Source organism: Haliaeetus leucocephalus, unplaced genomic scaffold (genome assembly GCF_000737465.1).
Source record: "Haliaeetus leucocephalus isolate CR32 unplaced genomic scaffold, Haliaeetus_leucocephalus-4.0 Scaffold206, whole genome shotgun sequence".
Taxonomy (NCBI): domain Eukaryota; kingdom Metazoa; phylum Chordata; class Aves; order Accipitriformes; family Accipitridae; genus Haliaeetus; species Haliaeetus leucocephalus.
In genome coordinates this window covers 6,501,894-6,524,888 of record NW_010972642.1, presented here as the reverse complement: position 1 = coordinate 6,524,888, position 22,995 = coordinate 6,501,894, and the positions used below count along the sequence as shown (strand labels likewise).

Below are 22,995 nucleotides of genomic sequence, written 5' to 3'. Positions count from 1 at the left end.
GGCCGCGCGCGGGCGGTGGCTGCCTGCCGGGAGGTGGAGGCCGCGGCCGCCATGGGCGCCCCTGTGAGGCGGGGCTGAGCCCCCGGGCCCCCTTTCCTTGCCCCCTCAGCGGCGTGAGAGCGCTGGGGCCTGCCCAGGCCTCCCCCGCCCGGTGCGAGTGACTGAGCGCGGCAGCTTCCTCCGCGGCCGGCGTGCGGGGCCTGCCCCCCTCGCCCTACCTCGCCTCCCGGCCCCTTCTCTTCCCCTCCCCGCCGGCCCTCGCTCCGGGGGGCACCCGGACCTGCTCCGCTTTCTCTCCATCGCCGGGGAATAATTGCAGCGCGCTCCCCTCGCCTTAAAGCAGCCGGGCGAGGCACCGGCTTCTCCCCAGTCGGGGGCCTGCCTCGGGGCGCTTCCCTCCCCGGCCGGGCCCGGTGCTCGGGTTTTTCCGCCCCTCGCCCTCCCCATCCCCGCGCCCCGTCTCCGCTCCTGGTGCTCCATGTCGGCCCCGCTGCCCGGCTCCTTGCTGCAGTATGGATGCAGACACTGACCGGGGACCCACCCCGCCGGCCCAGCCTCCCCAGCAGCCGCCTCCCAGCTCCGCCGTAAGGAGCCCCTGGGACCCTCCTCTGTTGCAGCTGCAACGGCAGCCGCGGACAGGCGCGCTCCCCGCTCAGTGACCGGCCCCTTCCCTCGCCTCACCCCCCGCCGCCGCCGCCTCGCCCTAGCAGCGCTCCCCCGGGGCATGATGTCGGGGGGCGCCGCAGACAGCGGCACCCCGGCCCCTCGCTTCCTGGCTCCTCCGCCGCCGCCGCCCAAGAACGGTTCCAGCTCGGACAGCTCCATCGGGGAGAAGCTGGGAGCCGCCGCCGACCACGGAGCCTCCGGGACCGGTGGAGCAGGCGGCGGAGCAGGGAGCGGAGGCCGTAGCGAGGAGTACCGGCGCCGCCGCCACACCATGGACAAGGACAGCCGAGGGGCGGCAGCCACAGAGCACCGCTTCTTCCGCCGTAGCGTGATCTGCGACTCCAACGCTACGGCCTTGGAGCTACCCAGTCTGCAGCCCGCAGCGCCCTCGGCCCCTGTCTCGGGAGGCAGCGCTGCTCCGCTGGTCTCTCCTCCCGAGTGTGTCAGCCGGACCTCTTGCATCGCTGTCAGCGCCGCCCAGGCTCCGTCGCTGCTGCAGCAGCCGCCGCCGCCTGCCCCACTTCCCCTCGAAGGACAGTCTGCTCAGGAGCCCCCTGCCGCGAAGGATGCCGCCCCGCTGCTGCCCAAGGAGGAGGAGGACGAGACAACCGCGCTACCCCCCACCAGTGCCACTGGCAGCGCGTCAACTGCCAGCCGGGAATTTGAGGAGCGGAGAACACAGCAGGAGGACATCGAAGAGCTTGAGACGAAGGCAGTGGGCATCTCCCCGGATGGCCGCTTCCTGAAGTTTGACATCGAGATTGGAAGAGGCTCTTTCAAAACTGTGTATAAAGGACTGGATACGGATACCACTGTGGAAGTCGCCTGGTGCGAGCTGCAGGTAAAGTAAATAAATAAAAATGGTGAATTACCAAAGCATAGTCACTCCCCCAGGTGCTAGGCTGTTGTGCCTGAAGGAGGTAAAATCCATCAACTCGAGGTCTGCTTTTTTCAGGCAGGGAACTGCAGACCTTACCTGAGGCACTCCTTTGGAAGAAAGGTGCAGCCTTTCCTTGGAGTCAGTTTGCCTTTTAATTCTTTTAAATACTCTGCTCTCTGAAGAATTTTTTAGCTTTATCATCAGGAAATGTACTACAGTTCTGTTTCTTGTAGTGTCTTGCATTTTATGCCTCCAAAAGGTAGCTTGGAGGATTGTAAGAATACTTGCACACAGCTTCTGGGAGGCTGAGGGAAAATGTGTAAGTGAATGCCAACTTGAACTAGCCTTAATTTTTCAAAATACGTTTATGTGTTTTTCTTAGGAGAAAAATACTGAAATTCATAGACATTTCATATGTTTGTGGCAGTGGATTCTTGTAGGAGATAACTAGAATATACATGAAGTCATGCAGTGCATCACATCGTTTAGTTTTTTGCAAAGCTGTTTTTGTAATTCTAAGTTGTAGGGTTCACACTTGACACAGGCACAAGTAAAGGAAGAAAGTAATTGTCTCCTTTCTGAAGCTTCAGAAACCCCCCCTGAAGTTTAACCTTTCCAAATGACTGGTGGATTAAACTGGACTAAGACACTACTCTTCTCCCAAGTTTCTAGCCTGAGCAGCGCCAGAGTTTTGTAGAAGCCCAGTCTAATGATGGCAAGAACACCCGTAGTTCCACACAAGTCGGAGCTTGTATAACCGAGGCGCAGGTTGCTGTGCAACAACATTAAAAGAAGTGGGAAGAGATTGGAGTACCAGGAGCAAATACCTGGTGTACTAGTTTGTTTTCAAAGCCTCAGCGTGAAATTAAAAGGGTAGTGCTTGTTTTTTAGTGTTGGGTTTTGGTGCAATTCGTAGAGGGGTTCATGTAGTATGGCTTTATTATTGTGTGTGTTCCCATCCAATTTCAGGCAGACAAAAGAGCATTGGGTCAACATCCCAGAAGTCTTTGTGGGGTTTTTAAGCAGTTAGCTGCTCACAAATGACTGATTGCAGTAACTGCACCAAAACTTTCTTTCCCTCAAAAAGAAATTTTACATCTATTTCAGTCAAACTGAGAGAATTTATTGAGATTTGTCGATTTGTATTCATATTTGGTTTTGGATGATTGCTCAAGCATTGTACCAGTACCTTGGTTCATTATGTTAGTGCCATTATTCAGTGTTTACTGACTGTGGAAGTAAGCTTCCTATTTTCTTTGTGACCCTTAAGCATGACCTGTTCCTCTGTGCTAGCTATGTACTTGCTGTGGTGGTCTTTTGAGCATTAATTTTAAATTAAAAAAGTGAAATGATCTAGTGTTGGGCTCTGCTTAAGCTTCTTATGTGCAGTTTGAACTGAGAGGAGATTAATAATCCACAAAATTATATGACTTTTATTTGAAATTTTAATCTTTGTGATTTTGGAGTTACTTGACTTTTAACCCCTGAAATATGTTTTAATCTTCACACTTTACTTACTGATCAGAAACTAATGTTAGCTTGGCATTAGACACTTTTCGCTAACATTGCCTCTGATGAAGTATCTTAATCGTCATCAGTACCATGTGGACAAACTGTCTAAAGCAGCACCTTCTTTGAATTAATTTAATAAAGAAGCTTATTTATAAAGGGCATGTTTCTGAGCTTTCAATTGATTGAAGAATTGAATGAGTAGTATTTAAAATGACATATTGCAAAAAGCATGAATGAAAATATTTCTAAGGGGGAAATATTTGATGTTTTGCTTGGAGGCTAGCTACGTTACATGAGTGCCTTGTGGGTTAAATTATTCTGAAGGCTGTAGTTTTCTTCTCATAAGGAGACTGCGTACAAAATGACAAGTTTGAAACAACAATATAAATTTTATAGTTGTTAAAAGTATTTGCTAAAGGAACTAGACTCTACAGCTAGTAGAATATTTTAAGATTAAGTCCTGTTTTATTGTTTGTGTCTAGAAATAAAAGGAGGAACTTGGTATTTATTGGTATCATGGCTACATCCTCTTCTTTCTCTAGGAAAATATAATTGTTGACAGGTTAGTAGTATTCGTTACGCATGATTTGTATCAAAATGCTATCTGGATGCACAAAGATGGACTGAAATGTAGATGTCATTGGTTTTCCAGAATGCCATGGTTTGAGGATTGGTGAACCTTCAAAGCATAATTATTTTATTAGGGAAACATGAATGATTTTCTTCCATGCTATATTACACTAACCATGACTAAGGGATGGTTACTTTTAACTGTCTTGAAATAATGTTCCTTAGCAATAGCAGAGCTTTTCTTCTCTGTATTCATGTTAGCAAGCATAGGTATCCTAGGTGTTCCACCTCTCTAGAGTCTTCTAAACAGTGCTACTGTAGTGCTGCTGGAATGAGGCTGCTTAGCATGATTACGCAAAGTTGTTCCTCTCATGGCTTATCCAGAGTTGATAAAGGTGTATCACAGTTTCTCATTGCAAATTGTGTAATAGAATGGGGCGAGAACAGTTCATACTTTTGCAGAGTCTTCGGGTGTATGTTCTTTTAAGGCTCTTCTAGCATACCTAGAATGCTTCAGTTTCTTTAAAATCTCTGCTGTTTGGAAGGAAGCTTTTTTTGCCGGCTGCTTTCAGCTCGGTTAAACTACAGTGTTTCAATATTGGAGCAAATTCTGTAGTAGGAGTCTTGTGGATCAAGGGCAACACAGAAGACTTTGTGATGGTGTCTGGCAGAATGACTTTTTAATGTTGTAGAAGGCAACTATACCTAATTTTTATGTATATGCTCTGTAGTGATAAAGTGTAAAATCCGAGAATATCAGTATGCTTCCTTTCAAAGGGAGTTTGGATGCTGCTTATCACATGCAGCTTGGGTTCCTAAGTTGCTGATGATACTATGAAGAATATTGCTCCATATCCTTAAGAAGGCTCTTCAACTGCCTTGTAATGCCCCTTATGCTTGATATACTGAACTATGGAGGAAGTAGAAGGAGAAAGAGCTGAAATTCTGTGGATGACCTAATGGTGTTCTTAGTATCTCCAGCAAGGGAGGTCCTGGCCAAGACTCTAGTTTTTCTTGATCTGTGGAAGATGGGAAGATTTGATTTGAAGGAATTGAGTGTTTCAAGGTTGCTTATAGATGTGTAACAAAATCCTAACAAAAGTGTGACTGATGGACTGTCCTAGTTTACTTTGTGGCCTGTCTATATGAAGCAAATTGTAACTTAACGTAGTTTAAATATTGGGTACAGGTATTTAAATGTGAAATATTTGCCCTGCTGTCAGCATAGTGGAGCTGTGAATAGCTCAGCAGCAACTGCTTGGGGCCAGTGCTCAGCTTCAATAACTGCAAGAAAATTGTTAGTGTAGTGTTAGTCTTCAAATACTTTTATTCCCATTGCATATATATTCATCTTGACTCTAGTTACTCTCAGTCAAGTGTGCCTCCTACTGTTGTCATTAGCACATCTCATAAATTGAGTGCAGTAGTAGTTAGGGTTACTGCTTTAATGGTTTTAAATAGGTCTAAGTTGGCAAAAGTGGTTACTGCTGCTGCTTTCTATTTTAATTTAAAAGAGCTTCCTGTACAATCATGTTACTGCTTAGTCCTTTTAAACTATATTTCTGAGCAGTGAGGCTTTTGTCACCGCTGTAGAGTTCAGGTAACATTGTGGCTAAAATGTGATGCCTTTTCCTGTTGCATTAAGTTTATCTATGTGAAGTAACGTTCTTATGCCGAAGGTAGCAAGAATCACATAGTTGACTGTAGAAGCCAAATCTCAGGGATAACGTGTCATCCTCAGAGTCCATGTTTCAGTTTGAGTTGGTTTTAAATCAAGACTGCCATTTAATTTCTGCTTTACAGAACAATACAGGCTGGTGCAGTCACTTGTTGGACTGCAAAATCTTGTATCTAAAATTATTGCTCTGGGTTCTGTCATTCAAATTAGTAACTTTTCAAATATGAAACTGTGCTTGATGATACAGAGGTCACTTGGGCTCTTTTGAACTGTGTGCTTGTCAGGCATTTGAAGACTTACCTTCTTTCATTTGGACAGTGTCTTCTCTTAAAGGAAGCATGATTTAGAAACTCATTAGAAAGATATTTGCATTAGTTGAAAACGCATTCCTGGTAAACTGCGTGCATTGGAGAACAGCACTGCTTGTCTGGTACGTGCTGTATCACTCCTGTCCTTTGTATTTCTTTGACAGAAAGGGTAGGTTGGTCAGTCAGCAGTTACAGTTCATGAACGCATCTTCTTGCTGATATGTCACTTTGCCATTCTTACTCTGGCTTCAATGCAATGTTAGTCAGGTTATTGTGCTTAACATGTGAGCTGCTGAAGGGGAAAAAGAGGTTATGGGCTGCCTGTAAGTGAGCTAGAGTTTCTGGGGGTAAGGAATGAGTTCGAGAGGTGAAAGTTGTGCAAGAAGAGTATGTTGTACTCATTACTACTTTGAGGGGAAGCTGAATGTGAATTTGGTTACCTTTAGTTATAAATCATCTGAGTAATAAATTGATGTAGGTTACGTGTGTGCAATTCTGTTGCAGACTGTTAACTATAGGCCAAGTGTCTATAGTATATAGGCTATACTCCAACTTAGAAATGGATTTTTCTTTACATAGGCAGTAGCAATGAAAAAACAGTTGAGAACAAACATAATGCTGTAACCAAATGCGAACCATGAGGTTCTGTAGTGCACTCTGGTAAAAATAATGCAACTGGTTGTCACTTTATTACAGGAAGTAGTGAAGTGCTAAATAATATTTCCATATGTCAGAATTTTTCTGAGTGTGACAATGTATAGAAGTTAACTTAAAACTCACAGTACAGGAAGTTGCTTGGATATGCTGTATATCTTCACTTCTAGTGACACTTCAGATTTAACTATACCTATCTCTATCTCGTAGACTTAAAGCTATATTTAATACTGATTTTTAGGTCAGCAGACAACAATGCAATGTAGTTTCTATACGCGAGTATAGAGTCCACTGCAGGCTCACCATGATAAGTAACAGCTTACTGAAGTCAAAGTATAATTCTTAAAACTCTCTTCGCTTTCTGGACTGACTGAGCTGGGAACGTTTCAGAAGCTGCACGTTCAAGTCCGACAACCAAAAAAGGTCTTGTATCACATAACTGTGGCATCCTGTAGTCTTTTTTTTAAAGCTGGTTGCATATTGCTCACTAGGAGGCCTGACTGCAAAGGTGCTAGCTCTGGTGTACAATTGTATAGCTACATTAAAGCAAAATGGAAAACCAGATGAAAACCTTTGTGCAGTGAGAGGAAGCTGAGGAGTGTGGACCTGGAATGCATGTCTGTCAAGTGCTTTTGGGAAATGATTACATTCTGCTAGTTCTGGAGGAATAGTCAACATCTTGAAACAAACATACATTCTTTGAAAGCTCTAACTGTGGTTTAATCCTGAATATTTTAAGATATGTTTTATAAAACTGTTACTGAAAGATCAAGCTCAAGTCTGATGCAGTATGGTGACTCCCATGCCTACCCTGTACTTCACATCAGTGTTTAAAATACTCCACTAGTCTGTGAGCATAACTATATGTGGCTACAGCCACTGTAACAGCAGCAGTGTGCCTCCTGTTCATGACTTCTTCTGGGTCAGATGCATAATTGTCACAAATGTAGATTAATAAAGCCATGTGACAATATCTGTGAACATCATTCTATCCTTATTTGCTCTATTTCTGTTCTCAGCTCTACAAATTCCAAAATACTGTAAGCAAAAAGCTGTAAAGCTGTAAGTGTGTAATTGGTTTATAGAACTTTGAGGTTACACTGCATTTCCAGGTGTCTTCAGGTGTGCACACGTAGGACGCTTGAAATTTTGTGCAGTGAAGTCTAAATTTTCTGTTGGTTTTCCATGTCATAGGGTAGAACAAGTTACTGGTACTCACTGGCTTCAAATCTCTTATGTGAAAATTGCTCCTTTGGCCAAAGAACAAAAACCAGCCATATTCCTGAGTGTTTGTGCTGTAATTGATACAATTGACAACTTGATAAATGACATGGGAAAGGAGCCAGACTAATTACCTGCAGAAGTATAAACAGTGGTCAGGTTCTCTCAGACTTTACAAAGGTGACCCTGAAAGAGAGAAGGGAGCTTTAAAGTACATTCTGGAGCTGCAGCTGTTAGGAGACCTCTACTTAGGAAAATAATCTTACCTCAAAGGGATATCACTTTCGGAGATAGCTGTGGTTCAATTTGTAACTGGTTGGTTGCGAGGCAATAAATATAATCGGATAAGTACATTCTGAAAATGCAGCATTTCTTATGGAAATAAACAGGTTCTTATTTGTCGGTTTGGGTGGGTTTGAGAGCTCCAGAATTAAATCTCTTAAATGAGATTTGTTTTGGGCTGTTGTGGTTTAAAATAAAAACACTTAGCTTCATAGCTAAACTTTTGAGGGCTAAGGAAAAGTATCAGGACTATAATCTTTCTTTGAAAGGGGAGAAAAACCCCACCTGATAAAACTCCATGGAGACATCCTGTATAGAGTTGTTTGAGAGCTGTCTAGCAGAGTAATAAATAAAACAAGCAGTAATAGATCCGTGGTAGTCTCCATGGATGTAGTGCATGGGGCAGTGTAGATTCAGTACCTGTTGGTTAGCATTATGCCTCAGGATCACATGTTCTTTTCCTTATTTTGTTGTCTTTTTGTTTGCTTGTTTGTTTCATACCAGCAGCTTGTTAAACAGCACAGCTCCTACTGTCACCAGGTTCTTCATACTGCATGTGACAAAGTTGTGCTAAGCAGTGGCAGCCTTGATGCTTCCTGTCACGCCTCTCTTCAGAAACACTAATTTCCTGTGAAGATTAGCAACCTTTTTTTTGAGATCACTAGTTGGTTCTTCCAAATAATGGTTGAGTTGAAATAAAAGTTTAGTATTTCTCTGTTTCAATCTTTAAGTTCACATTTTCAAGCATGTCTTAGTCTACATAATGGCTGTAACATTTGGGCTATAAGAAAAATAATAAGTATCATGCAAGTTTGCAGTGCTTCTGCAGCTGGGCATAGGACTTTCTGTTGGCAGAGCATGTGTGGTTTGTGTTTTTTTCTTTTTTTTAAAATAGCAGATGGTAGAAAGTTACTGGTTTTGACTCTTAAAACTTTGGATAATGATTCCATGGTTTTAACGTGATCATGACATGTGTATACCATGTCTGGAAAAATACTCTTCCAGTATACTTGAAACAGTTCCTGTTCTAAATAGCAGGATTTGTAGTGCTGCTTGAAAATCGATTTCTCAGAGTAATTGAAGGCTTTTATCTAACATGAGCCATCTGAAGATCTTTTCAAGTACAGTGTTAAAATTCTTATCCTAACGAATGAGACTCAAATTTTATACTGGCTTCATAAGTATTTTTGTGGAAGCTGCTTACAGTCCTCAGGACTTTCTTGTAGCTGATTTTGAGAATCATTTGGGCTAAGTACTGAACCTTAAACAGTGTTAGAATGTTTCTGGTCAAGATTCTACAGATGTCCTTCTTTCTACCTTATTTCCAGCTTCCTCAGCATATTTAGAAATTGTCCTACCAGCACTTTTCAATGTGTGGTTTTGGTTGCCCTCATTACTCCCCTTGGGAGAGCTGGGGGAATTGAAGAAGTGACTAGGATTGAATCTGTGGCTCACCTGAAGTCATCTTTGAGAGGGGGGAGCTTGGTCCCTACTTGTCTTATGGGCATAACCTGCAGAATACTCCTTAACTCCATGCTGCAAAGGATAAACTTTGTGTTAATAATGTCCTGTGCTATGTGATGCTATCCTCTTAACCCAAAAGGAGATCCTTCCAACAAGGAGATCACCGCAGATGTTGCCAAATCTTTTTTTCTAATAAGCCAGAGTAAAACTGGGATACAATAAAGTGACCAGAAGAATTCAGATTCAGTTCTCAAACATACTTCTGAACTTTATCCCAGTTATCTTTTTCACCTGGTGATGACAGGTGCATTCCACATACCCAGATTATTCTAAAGCGCTTCCAGATTTGCCTGGGTAATTCCATGCAGCACTGTGTGTTACTTTGCCTGGATCACAAGCAATTTAACATGCTCTCAGTTTTCAGCAAAGGAAACTGCAACCTGCTAAAAATTGGACTGGTGTTGGTATTTTTTTTGTCTTCCAGAAGCTATTTAAGTATTAATATATATCTAAAGCAATATACAGTTTTTATAAGGATAACTTATTTTAAATTACTCAGAGGGACAAACTTGCTAGTTTAGATTTATCATTTTAGGTCAACGCAGAATCTTTGGGAATGCTACCTATATACTTAGAATCTAGAAATCCTCCAAAAAGTATGTTTAAACTTGATGGCCATATACCTTGTAACTAAAATATCTGTGAGCTTTTAAGTGATGTGTCAATGACATTGGAATGAATGCCTTGCCCAGGGCTGTGTGTTTTAGTGTAGGGGATGCTGTTTCTTTTTGTACTCGGCATGCCTGAGAACATGATTCTGAAATCATGTGGTTCATCTATTGGCAATAGTCTGGGTACTGATTCTCTGGTGTATCTGTTCTCAGGACAGGATCACTATGGTGCTTTTCAAGTCTTCTAATTTCGCAAGTGGTTACTAGGACTCCTAGTACATTACCAGTAAGATTAAAACAAAGAGGAAGCTTTGGCAGCTCTGATAACTTGTGATGTAGATTTTATGTTTTGAGCCATAGTCCAGAATGGTTCTGATCCTATCGCCTCTGTTAATAAGCAGTCATTGACAGAAACTTTTAATAGCTATCTGCTGAACTGCTATTTTTCTGCTTTAGGATAGCAGATGGTGTGGAAAATAAGCTTTATTAGACCCCTTATATGAGGGAGAAGCTTTGTTGTTTCTGTTTAGCTGTTCTGGATCATCTTTTTTCATCTGGATGGTTGAATATAGTGGGTTCTGATAGCAGATTTGGGGTTAGCAACAGAAAGCAAAAAGCTACAAATGGAAAAACTCATTTAAGTGATAGAGATTTTATTACCAACACTTCGAAGGATTTGAAAAGGATAGGAATACTGATCTCTTTGGGTTCAATCTGAAACAACTGTAGGAATGCTGAGCTAAATGGAAGGTAGAACAAAGCAGATACCAACAATTATGTGCATTTTATTTGGCCAATTAATATTGTCTCATGATAGCTTAAGACTATCCAACTGATGGTGTTACCCAGTTTTCCTTTGACATTTTCTGCTCTTAGAGTAACCCTGTGACTTGTTTCTGCTTTGCTGACTGTTGCTGGCAAGTTTATGACCCCAATCTGAATGTATGTTGACTGCTTCTATCCTGGCAAAGACTAATGACATACAAACAATAACCCACAAATATTGCTATTAAAAGCTTCAGCAATCCAGGCTGATTATCTTAAGGATCTGCAAATCTGTATACACTTACATAATATGCATCTGTTAATGGCAATTTCTGAACTGTTAGCAGGTTTTGCTTAAATGTTGCAAAATGTTACCATGTCTGTTTACAAATCTGCTTCTTTTAAGTGAGGCTTTTATTCTTACAGATATTTTCCAACATAAAACTATTTTTGGTTTGTCTCTTTCTTTATTCAGCTGCTTACAGTATGGTTTCATTTGGGAAATGTGTATCTGTATAAAAATGCAAGATACTAACTTAATGTGCTCTGTTTTGCTATAGCTGGTTTGAACTCAAGAATCTTTGAGTCTTTCCTAAAGAAAAAATATAAGTGAGACTAAACTTGAATTGGAGAGTTCTTGAGAAGCAGTCCATTCGGACAAGTACCTACAGTAAGAAATACTGTCTGAGAAGCAATTGAAATTTTTTTTTTATATTGCCCTCTCTGGATATAGACAAGTAAAGATTGACAGTATGTAGAATGGCCTTTGAGGGCATGGTATTTATTTGCATTTAACATGATTTGGGGCTTAGTGAGTTGTTAGGTTTGCCAGGAACAGTGTGCTGAAAATGGAGAAACTGCAGGAATGTCTGATACAAAAATAAGACTTTAAGTTTAGTTTTAGCATGTTTTTTCTGTGGTTTGCTCTACTTCCTTTACATGCAGCTTGAGCTTTTTTCTGCAGACAAGTGGCTCAAAAGCAGAATGCATTTCAGCTTATCTGTACCTGGGGGGAAGAAAAAAATTACATGGGGCACTTGAATTTGAATTTTTTTGCCTCTTGATGGCAACTGTGAGCCAGTTCAGGTAATGCTATGATTTCTTTTGCTGATCTCATTATACAAGCCTGAACGCATCTGAGAGGTTCAGTATTTACCCTCAGGAACAACAACAAAAAAAGTGTGAAGAGGTTCTAGGTTGCTGCTGAAGACTTAAATGCGGTAGTACATTAATAGATTGTGCATGATCTATACCTGAAGATCTATCATAAAAAGCTGTCTTTAATATTCAAGCTTCCTGTAGGAAAACATGCATATGTTTCCTGTGGACTCCCTTTGGTTTTGTAGACTGCCAGCTTGAATGTTCAGTGCTTTTCAGTGGTTGTGGCAACAAAAAAAAATTGTGAGAAATCTGAGGAGGAAGAACAAGGAATTTTGGCCTTTCAAATTGTAGTCATCTTGTGTTTGCAGCAAGTGAAAAGTTCCTAGAGAATTCTGGTTCAAGTTGCATTTGTGCTTGAAGTAAGTTTCATGTACAGAACAAATATAAGTAGTTAACATCCTGTTGTTTAGGGACTGCATTTTTTTTCTGTCTATGTAGGAGGACAAATCTTTCCAGTTGCTTTAGACTGTAATGCAACTATTTAAGAATGGTCCTATAGTTTGTAATTTGTCCCTTCTATTTGGGTGTTAGTAATGAAAACATTTTGTCCAAATGAGTTTCTTGATTTATTCAGGTAGTATGCCTGTAAAGCAAAACTTGCTACAGTCAGGTTAGACTATATATAGCTTAATATCTTATACTGTTCACTTCCTTTTTTGACAGACTGGTGATTTTTCTTATAGTTGGTGTCTCTAGAGTTTCCAAGGTGTTTGCATAGATGCATCAAATGGGATACAGGGCGTGTTGTGGAAGGGGAAAAAAAAAAAAAAAAAAAAGTGCCAGCACACTAATACAGCACAAACTACAGTGTATCAGTGCAACTGAACATGACTAAGTGCATATGGTAACACTTTGAATAGGAAAAATAGCCAGTTGTCTTGTCTATATCTTGGGACTATTGTTCAGAACAAGTGGGTTTTTTCCTCCCATCCAGTATGAAATCTTCTCAAATTTGGGTGAATCCCAGAAAACTAAGCAGAATTGAAGTTTGATTCATTGCTGTTGGAGACTCTTAAATCTGTTTTCATTACTGTTGACTTGAGTGGTTTCTTCTAAGGAACTTTGAGAGTTGAAAAGGCATCTACCAGACAAAGGTGAGGAATAGCAAAAACCTTGTTTCTTAGGATGTACATGACATGAATTTTAAAGTTTTAGGACCAGGCAGGTTTAAAACAATGAATTGATAATGAAAATTCCCATTGCTATGAATGGCTAGTTCATGAAAGTATCATTAATATTATACTTGTACTGAAGTCTGTGGATTTCTTCACTGCTTTTTGCCAAAATACCTCCCTTTGTATTCTTCGTTTAGTAATATCTTATTGAATAAGCTACCTACTGTTGACATGCCTCAGTTTTTTACAGACTTGTGGATTAAATATTTGTGTAATTTACATGAACATGTAAAGTAATTTTACGTATGTATTCAGACTTTGAGCTGTATTAAGGGCAGCAGCCAGTAATGATGAACATTTTATTGCTATTCGTTCTGGGGTTTTTAGTATTTTGTAGTAGATTGTGAGCCTGCACATTTAATCTCTAAGGTAAAACTTTGTGACCATAATTTAGGTGTTTGATAGAGTTTTTTTTGGAACTGGAGAGACATTGATCCCAAACCAGCATCTGTGGCCTAGTTAGTGGTAGATGGCTAGCTGTTCCAGAAGGTTTTCTGGATCTGTTTTCTAAGAGATATATATATATATATATGAAGAGCTGTCAGGTGTTGAGTTGAACAAGAGTGAGAACAACTTTGCAGAGTATTGCTGTCCCAAATGTAGAGATGTTGGGAAAACTCCTGATGTACCTGTGCTATAAATGGTTTCTGCTTGATAAATGCATACTGTAAAATCCTGTTATTCCTTGGCATCTAGGAGAAAGCATCCTTAGATTCTAAAACATGTTAAGTGATAGGGTTTTGAATTGGAGGTTGCTGATAAACTGATTCAGAAGAATCCGCAAGAACTCTAGTAGTCCTTTTTTCACAGATGAAAACTAACACTAGTGCAAACAGTAATTATTTCAAATGGCGAAGCAAAGAAATGGTTCAGTTTTGTGAAGAAAGCTTAAGTAGCTTTAGATTAGGTCAGGCTAACCAAAGGAAGTAAGCCAGGATCTGCTGTGCTAAAGCAGCTAGCTGTACTTTCAACATCAGCAAAATAATTCCCAAAATTCTTTTTGTGGTAGCCTGTTATTTACTATTATTGCAAATTGCTGGTTGGTGTTCTGAATTGTTTAACTGAAGGTTTGCTTCACTACAGTTCTTCAGTGGTTTGACCTCTGTCAGAAAACAGTTGTGGCTTCTAATGTGGCAGCTTATAAGATAATACTGAATTTCTAAAGTATGCTTGTATTGTGTGATTTTACTGTTGTATCACATCCAAGACTATGTGTTGCTCAACTTCTGATCTTGATAACTTTTTGCAACAAACCACGTGGTTTGGGTAAACTTGTAAAATTTGAAGGAGAGCAACTACTTTATCTAAAATCACTGATAAATACCAGGTAATGACGCAACTGACAGGCATGTTAACTAAGTTGGTGTGGATGAGTGCAGTTAAAAAGCAGCAGGCTGTAAGCGTAGCGATGTTTTAAGTATATTTTGTCACTTAAGAGGATTATGAAATCTGAGGAAGTTGGCATTGGAATTTAGAAAGGAAAGAATGAGTTGGTTGATGATGTAGAAAACTATTTTCCACTTTCCCTTTGACTTCTGTCCTTATCTTCTCTGGCAATAATATGCAGGGAAATGGTATCTTTTGTTTTTCATGTTCCTGTGTGGGAATGGTCATTGTTCTTGCTTCTTACCTGTTCAGGAAGTATTCTCATTCCTACCCCCCAACAAAACACTGTATCAGTCATTGCCAATGTTGGGGGTTTTTTGCTTTATTTTCTAACTTTGGCCTTCCTGAATCCTCCTGTGGTTCCTGTATAAGCCATCTGGCCAAACAAGGATTCCTTCCCCCACCCCTCCCCGCCGGCCTCTTTGCATTCTGGAACGAAGCAGAATTTGTATCTGTGTCTGTGTTCGGCTACCCTGTGTAAAAGAATAATGAGCATGGCTAAAACCTGCATCTAAATTTTGACTCCTGGAGCTGCCTTCTTCCAAACTTAGATTTTCCAGCTGGTAAATCAATCTTATCCATGGAAATGTGCTTACGGTTCTCTTGGGGAATTTGCCTTATATTCTTGCCTTCTCCCTTCCCCCTTCTCAAGCCAAATCTCTTTCCAGGAAGGGAAAAAAATCCATGGACTAGATTGAGCTTCAGCTGAATAGGGTGTCTCATTTCAGATACACTTTCTGCTGCTTCTCAAATGACCAAAACATAAGTGACAGCTGAGTTGTCTGTTTGTTGTGGGTCAAGGGCAGTCCAACTCAGCAGTTTCCCTTTCCTCTTCCCTGAGTTTTGTTTGGAAGCACTAGTGATTTGCCATTCTCTATAGTCATCCTCTTGTCATGAAGACCAGATGGAAATACGTCAGTTGTTTCATGTATAAATACTCAGTCCAACAGCTGTGAGTTTATCAGGAGTCACTGGGATCGCAAGTTGGTGACCAAATTGTTAGTTTAGAGGGCCTTAAGCATTACTCTAACTTGAAATAAAGTTGTACTATGAAACTGTTGGAAACAGTCTAAGACTCACTGAAAGAAGGAGGAATAAAGTTGAACCACTTGAAAGCAAATTCCTTTTTCAGGTGAAGTTAAAATTATTTTTCTAGAGTATTGCAGAAGTCCTCTTATACTGATGATGATGTTTCAGCCACTGATGCTGGATTTTACTGATGCTGTTCCTAAAGTAGCTAAAAGGATTGCTTTGAAATCTTCTAGTTGTCTCTTTTCCTTTTGTAGTTTTATTAGGTAAGAACATTTATCCAGACAATTAGGCAGTGGTCTTTTGGCCAGTTGATAATCCTCAGTCTGTGTTTCAATATGGATTTCTAGCAAAAAAGCTGAGATACCTGATGTGATCCTAGCTAACAATGAATCAAATGTAATGAGATTCATAATAAATCTACTTGACAGTGATAATTAAGGGGGTTAACTTGACTTTGCAGGTTGCAGAGGGCTTTTGCTGCCATCCATGTGCAAATAAGCCTTGATTTATTCCAGTAATAATGAGAAAGGGGTGGTGGAAGTCTGCCAGTGGCCATTGGCTATTTGGTTGCAAAATGCAATGTGTTGCATGGGCTGCTGAGCATAATGTGAAAAAAAGTGCCATAAAAAAAACTTGAGTGCTAAGTACATGACCGAAAAAACACTTTAATGGGAGAGTGGGCATGGTCATTAACTTAAAATATCTTCTCTGCAGAAAACTATCGTAAAGCAAGATTGTAGTTCATGACTAGTGAAGACTGCAGTGTATGGGACAGAAACTGAATTGGAAATAAAACAAAAATTTGCAATACCTACAGACTTATGCTTAAAAAAATAATCCCAAACCACAGGGAAATTGGCCATGTTTTAGTTGAACCACCTGCTTCTCAAACCTTGAGAGGAGTTGTGCCTGTTCCTCTAAAAAGCTTTCTAGTTCAAAGGTGTACATGAGGTATTTTAGATGTCTGTGGTTAACAATTCTAGACAATGGAACAATAAATGCAATTGACCACACTGTTAGCTCCTCATTTCTGTAGGCCTCAAAAAAACCCAGAACACCCCCCCCCCCCCAAAAAAAACCCCCACCAACCAACCCCCCAAAGCCCCCCAAAACCCAAACCAAACAACCCCAAACCTCAAAATAAAACCCCCAGACATTGTCTGGTTGAGTTGCTTTGTCTGCATAGATCTCACTTTTGCTTCCAGGTACGTTGTGTTTCAGAAATGGTTTTCTTCTGGCTTGCAGAATTCACTAATGGAGTGCCTGTGTGACAGAAGCCCTTGCAGCCAATATGAAAGAGGTGATTCTAGTGGGAGTTAGGGAGGCTGAAGCTGTTCTGGAGTCCTTTAATGAGGATTTTGTGGCCTTTGAATTGCATGTGTCCTTCAGGGAAGACTTCTGTTGTGTTTGAATCCATGCAGTTGGTCTAGATAATGGGAACTGAGAGCATGCTTTTCATTGATGTATTGATGGGTGTTTATGGATATATATTTTAAAAAGTTGGCAACTTCCTTGCTTCAGAATCATGATGGACTTCAATTCTCCCTGTTCTCTGACTTACTATAAAATGTGTTGTCTGGGATAGGTCATATTCTGAGATATATTGGTGTTTTTTCTGCTGTATATTGGTGTGTGATCTCTTGCTTTGGTGTCAAAGCACTAGGAAGTCTTTCATCTGGAACCTCATCAGAATCACCATTTTCTAGTTTAGTGTCAGGTTTACGGTTTGAGGGTCTGGGAGTCATGAGTGTGTGCTCTTGGAAATAGCAAGTATAGCTGTTAGCCTAGCTGTCTTTGTGGGTTTTGAACAGTCTGTTAGACATGGTAGGATAACAAAATATCTTGAGCCTTGAATGACAACTTCTGTCAAGCAGAGATCAAGGGTTGTGGTGCTATGCACTTTATCACATCTTGGGACACATTAATTAAAGATTAGAGGGGTCGACTGTATTACTGGGGAAACTGAGCTGAATTAATTTGCCTTTTTATCAGTTCAGTTTCACTTTTTTGTAAGCATCCGTGGCTATTAACTTTGGTTTTTAGTTCTTCCTAAATGGTGGAAATGCAGAGGCTATTTGTGTCTAGCCACATGCCCACATTACCCCAGAGTGTCTAATAGGACTATGACTGGTGATGGTATAACTTGGAGACTCCAAATAATAGCACATTTTTGTTTGGTTGTTTTTTTCCTGTTCCTCTTGAAATACTTGCCGTGATTTTTTTTTTTCTTCAGTGTCCCTACATGATTCCTGCTGTAGTGTTTATGGAAAAAAAGTTTGATTGGATGAGGAGTCTTGGTTTCATCTGTCTTGTATCTTGGCTTCTAATTCAATGTCTGACCAGCACTAACGATATTGTATAAGCTAACTATAGGGACCCAGATGGTTATTGCATGACAGGTATGCCACTTTCCCTGAAAAAAGTGGTACAGAAGAAACTTAAGGACAGAAGGTAGCTTACCGGTAGACCTGAGTGGCACTGCAGCTCCTTTCCATAGTTGTTACTGATGTGGGGCAATATTAGGTTATTGTGCCTTATAGGTTGTGGATGTCAGGTGTGGTTTTCTTTGATCCTGAGGGTCAAGAAGTGTATTGTCTAGTCTCCTATCTTGCTGTTTCTTCTTACCTTCTCCGAAGAAGTGAACTTTTCTGAAATCCCCACTGGATTACTTGTAGATCTAATTTGGATATTGCAGCTGTGGAGCTTTGGATAGAAAACACCTTCTGAAGTTACTAAAAAGTAGTTTAAAGGACTGAGCTTCATGTGTTACATTTGGAGTGGTGCTGCAGAAAACACAACCTGTAGAGCATTAATAGTTTTCTGATTTTATTCAGAAAAGGATCTTGTCATGAAATGGAGTGGTTTGGACTGCTTAAGGAATCACCTTCAAGGGTATCAGCAAAAAAATATTGAATAGTAATTTATATAAATGTGCAACTTCACAGAATTCGATGGCAAGGTTCACTCTATTACTTAATACATGGATGAAATGTAAAAAGGAAAATTAAGTTAGAATCAAACTAAAACTATGAAACTGATGATGCAAAAGGTTAAGAGAGAAACATACAGAGGAAAATAGGATTAGAATTGATTTAACATGATTGGTACAGAGATCGGGAAGGTAAAAAGGTAGGGGAGACCCTCCCATTGAGTCATGAGGTTCAGAGAAGATCCCCTTGCTTTCTAAATGCCTGTCAGAGTCTAGGTGCGGCTGGACCAACTCCTAGTCCGAGACTTGGTCAGTAGTTTATATCTAAAGGGATTATGAGTATAATAGCAGCCTGAGATTCATTCACAGTTCAATGAAGTTCACAACAGTAACTTATGTATAGATTTGAAAAGCAGTATTTGTAATATTCTTGCTATAGAATATTCAGGTTAGTACACACACACATGCATAAAGACAGTAAGAGATATATATATAAGCAAGTAAAAGAGGTATACCTGTTAAAAATTCCCCTCAAGTTCAGTGAAAATATTCACATTGAATGCTTCGACATCTTTCTTAATGGGTGAAGGGTTGAGCCTCAAGGAATGAAGAGTATCAGCCCAAGTCTTGTTGGCTTTTGGCAACGGACCTCCAATCTTCGCAAACTGAAGGTTTTGTGAGCTTTGAGAGGTGTCCAACTCAGAGGGGGATGCTCGTTGCAGCCCACTGTGGTCCAAGAGAGCTCAAAGGGTCTCACTTAGTACTGCTGTTTATAGGTTTGTGAGATGTTTGGCTTTACTCATCAGCAAATTACTGGGATTTCAGTAGCACTGGTACCGTTTCACATGAGTTATGATTCAGATAAGGAAGGCTCCAAGGCTGTTGGAGAATGAGTTAAGATTCAGATATGGGATGCTCCAAGGCTGTCAGGAGAAGACTGACATATGTCCGAAGGTTGTCAGGAAATGGCTAATTATCCCTACTCCTGTCCCCAGCCTCAGCCAGGCAACAGGAGTCCTTGGTACGGTCAGTGCAGGTCCCTGTCTTAGCCATGCAAGAATATCTGGTATGGTCAAGGGATGCTTAGCTGTCCAACTCATTACACTCATGCTAAGGCCTAGCGAGACTTCCTGAGTTTGTAGATCAGCCGAGAGAGGGGGAAGAAATGCACCACCACAGATCTGCAAATGGAGCAATAGTTGCTCTTGGCTCTTTTCAGTAACTCTATTCTAAAAGCATTAGAGGAGTATGCTCTTGTGCCAAGTAAGTAAAAATCCAAGCATTATAGTAGCAGTGAGATGAAGTTGCAAAAGAGAAGTTGTTTTGGGGACTTATTTGGGTGAAGTGACATGAAGAGACATCTTGCTTACTTTTGCAGCCCCTCTGGGCGTTGCTGGTAAAAATCCTACCCCAACAGCTTAATATTTGAACATTCAGTGCAAGATTTGGTAACAATGCTTAAAGTGATGGTTAAAATTATTATTAAGCTGTATATAACTGAATGTTTTTTTCATTACCGCCCATCAGTTGGCATAACGTGCAAGCTGATACCTGTTTTGCTTCTTCTGAAAGTATGGAAATTCACGTATTTGTCTTTCATGTTCTTGATGGGCTGGATTCCTTCAGTAGAACTGCTGACCTTAATCTAAGGGACAACATGTATCTCTTTCCATAGGAGCTCTATCCTTGTCAGTCACTGGCAATACTCTTAAAATAAATTTTGTCTAATGCCATGAAACCTTTTGGTTTTAACCTGGACTGTAATGAAATGAAAAGAGTCTGTGTGTCGGAGTCCAGAACTGAGAAATCAGTTGTATATATTGTTGTAATACTCTGAGTTAGTGTAACGCGGGTGATGCATGTGCTTAACATGAACGTACATCAGGTGTTTTTTCCTCTTGGCAGCATGAATACAGTTCACTCATCCAGTGTTAAGATGTGGTTTCCTGAACTCAGTTACTGTACTTTTTGGACTGCACAGTCAATCAAGCAGATTGAGATAAACTTTATAGCATAAGTATGTAACTTTCCTGGAGTTTTTGTCTGTAATGGTCTGTAATTTTGCAAGTTGATAATGCTTATATTTACATAGTGGTCATCTACTTCTTAAATTCTTTACCAGGACACATGGGACTAATACATTAGGTAGCAGCACTTAAGTTTGATTCCTGTCATAAGATCCTGCTTTCAGTGGCCCAACTGGTGTGTACCTTAACCAGCTGGGCTGCAAGTTTTCAAGCCAAGTGTCTGTCCTGAGCTTAATTTTTTAAGAAGCTTTGGCCAGGATGGTACAGATGCTTCAGAGAAAAGCACTTGCTTTGTTGCATCCATTGGCGCCTTAAGCTTTTGTACTTCAGAGTTGTGAAGCAGGGACCTAAAAGCAGTGTTGAGACAGGTAGGTTGTCTTTAGGCTGAGGAAGTATTTCCAAGTAAATAGTTTTCAGATAATAAAGCTTTAAAATAAGTGACACTTTCCAGATTAGACTTACTTGGAAACTATCTTTTTTAAACTCTAAAGACTTGATCCATGTTCTAGCCTGCCAGTAGTCTGTATTAGCATCCATATGATGCCGTATGAAGCAGTTTGTTCAACTTACAATGTGTGTTGGCTTTATGTTTTAGAAATGTATAATTACTTTTTGTACAGCAAGTCAAACCTTCAGGATGGGAAATGCAAGATAGAAAGCTATACAGTATAATTCAGTTCCCTTGTTTGTGTTGCAACTGTTTAAGCTAGTAAAGTTTAATATCCTCAGAAATGGCTTGCTTTATCAGGACATAAGTTTTTCTGGAAGAATATGAATTGAAGTTTTCAAGTAGAAATCTTTTGTGGAACAGCAGCCTCTATTTTTACAGGAGCAGCAGACTTTACAGCTATCAACCTCAGTGTTCAGATGGTGGAGAACTAGCTTTGGTACAACCAGTATGTTGTAGTTGGTCTGATGCAAACATCTGTGAAGATATACTGCTCAAATGGCTTTAGTTATAGTAAATTCAGATCTTGCAAAGTGAATTTTTTCATTATTTTAAAAGCAAATGCCTTTGTCAAAATCCATCTGCTTTCACACAAGCTTTGAGGGGAAAAATGATACACATAGAATGGAATATATATATTCATTTTTTTACTAGATTTGGCAATTATCTATACTTTTCTGTCTAATGTATTTTAAAATACAGGAGTTTGTATGTTTACAGTTTGGCCTTTTAAATACCTTTTGGATTTTTCACATCAAATTGGATTCTTGATGTTCAGGGTTTAAGTGAAATAGGGTCACCAGCGAACACTGTTGCTACACAGACTGCAGAGTTAGAGAAATGTTTGTGGTGTGGGTTGGGTTTTTTTGTTCTTTTTTTTGTTTGTTTGTTTGTTTTTTTTAGTTATAGCAGTCATGATTGTGCAGGGGCAGAGGAAAAATAAAAGTCCAAAGAAATGTAAATGAAACAAGTGCAAAAAATCTGAACAGTCTAAACATAGCTATAATCAGAGTAGTACTTGACTACTTTTACTTTTGTTCTAGTGTTTAGTATCTAACATGCTGTACGGGAATTCCTTTTTAATTAGCTCAGAGCCAGGTCTGAGGTATATCTAATGTTGTTTGCCCCTCCTGGGAAATGGAAACTTGAAAGCACTTTGGAAGGAAGGGTTGGCAGGAGCTTATAATAGGAAAAGGCAGTTATCCCTTGGATTACATGGAAATTGTTCCCTCTGATTTTCAAAATGAAATTCTGGGTACTTGTAGCCATAGTCTTTTCTGTGGTCTTAAGATTTCACTATGTTCTTAAGACGCCATCCAATTTCACTGTCTGTCTTTGGAAGGAACATGAATTTTAGAGAAGAGGATCCTATTTCTGTGAAGCTGATCACTGCCAATAGGTCTCTTGTGAAGTCCTTTATTTAGACACAAGCATACTGAAGTTGGTTGAGATAAGAAGAGTTAATAGTGGCACAAATTTCAGTTTCCACCTTACAGCCATATATGCGTGACTAATTCTGAAATCGAGTCGTTTGGACTGAGTCAGCAATTTAGTACGTTGAAAGTGCTCAGGCTATCTCAGTTTGGTTTGTAACTGAGCATTAATTTGTTCTGCAGATGTAGAGCCAAACTGATTGGTTATGTGAACCTTCAACAGAAGGTGACTAAGTATGGACCAGGTCTATCTGAGAAAGCATACTTTGAAATAGGAAATTACAAGAAAGTTTCTGTAAGATTCTACATGTGTTAGAAGCATAGGAAAGATTAAAATAGCATCAAAAAACTAGCAGCCTCTGTAGCCAAAGTGCTCAGGGCAAGAGCAAGTGGGGGGAAACTGCAGTTCTTTGTTTGCAATGCAGTCTGGATTTTATTACTTGCAAAGTGAAATCACAAGGGGGAATGTCTGTTTCTGATGGACAGATATGTTGCAACTCATTCTGAAGAAGTCTGTTAATAAATTTTTCAGTCTTAACAGCTTTGAAGATACGACTGTAACTCAGACTGATTCATCTGTCCAGCTCCTGCTTATTGGACAGCCTGTTTGTCTTGTCCCTCTTTCAGAACTGCAGGCTGTTAAGCATTGATGCTGGTGCAGTTAATCATAAAGTTTGAGTATTAAAACTTGCTACCCTGTACTCTAATATTATTGCTGGCTACTGAAGCCTAT

At 40.3% G+C, this 22,995-nt stretch overlaps 1 protein-coding gene across 5 annotated transcripts in view; it reads left to right on the top strand.

Annotated features, from left to right (window-relative positions):
• Positions 1-61: 61 nt before the first annotated feature.
• The window catches only part of WNK1 (WNK lysine deficient protein kinase 1), a 106,946-nt gene continuing 84,012 nt past the window's right edge, over positions 62-22,995 (top strand). For 4 of the 5 annotated variants that reach the window (XM_010566198.1, XM_010566200.1, XM_010566197.1 and 1 more), the window contains exon 1: positions 63-1,507. In XM_010566198.1, the coding sequence (XP_010564500.1) occupies positions 725-1,507 (783 nt within the window). In that variant the 5' untranslated portion in view covers positions 63-724. Of the gene's footprint in view, positions 1,508-22,995 lie in introns of all 5 variants that reach the window. The other variant, XM_010566196.1, reaches the window with a different exon arrangement.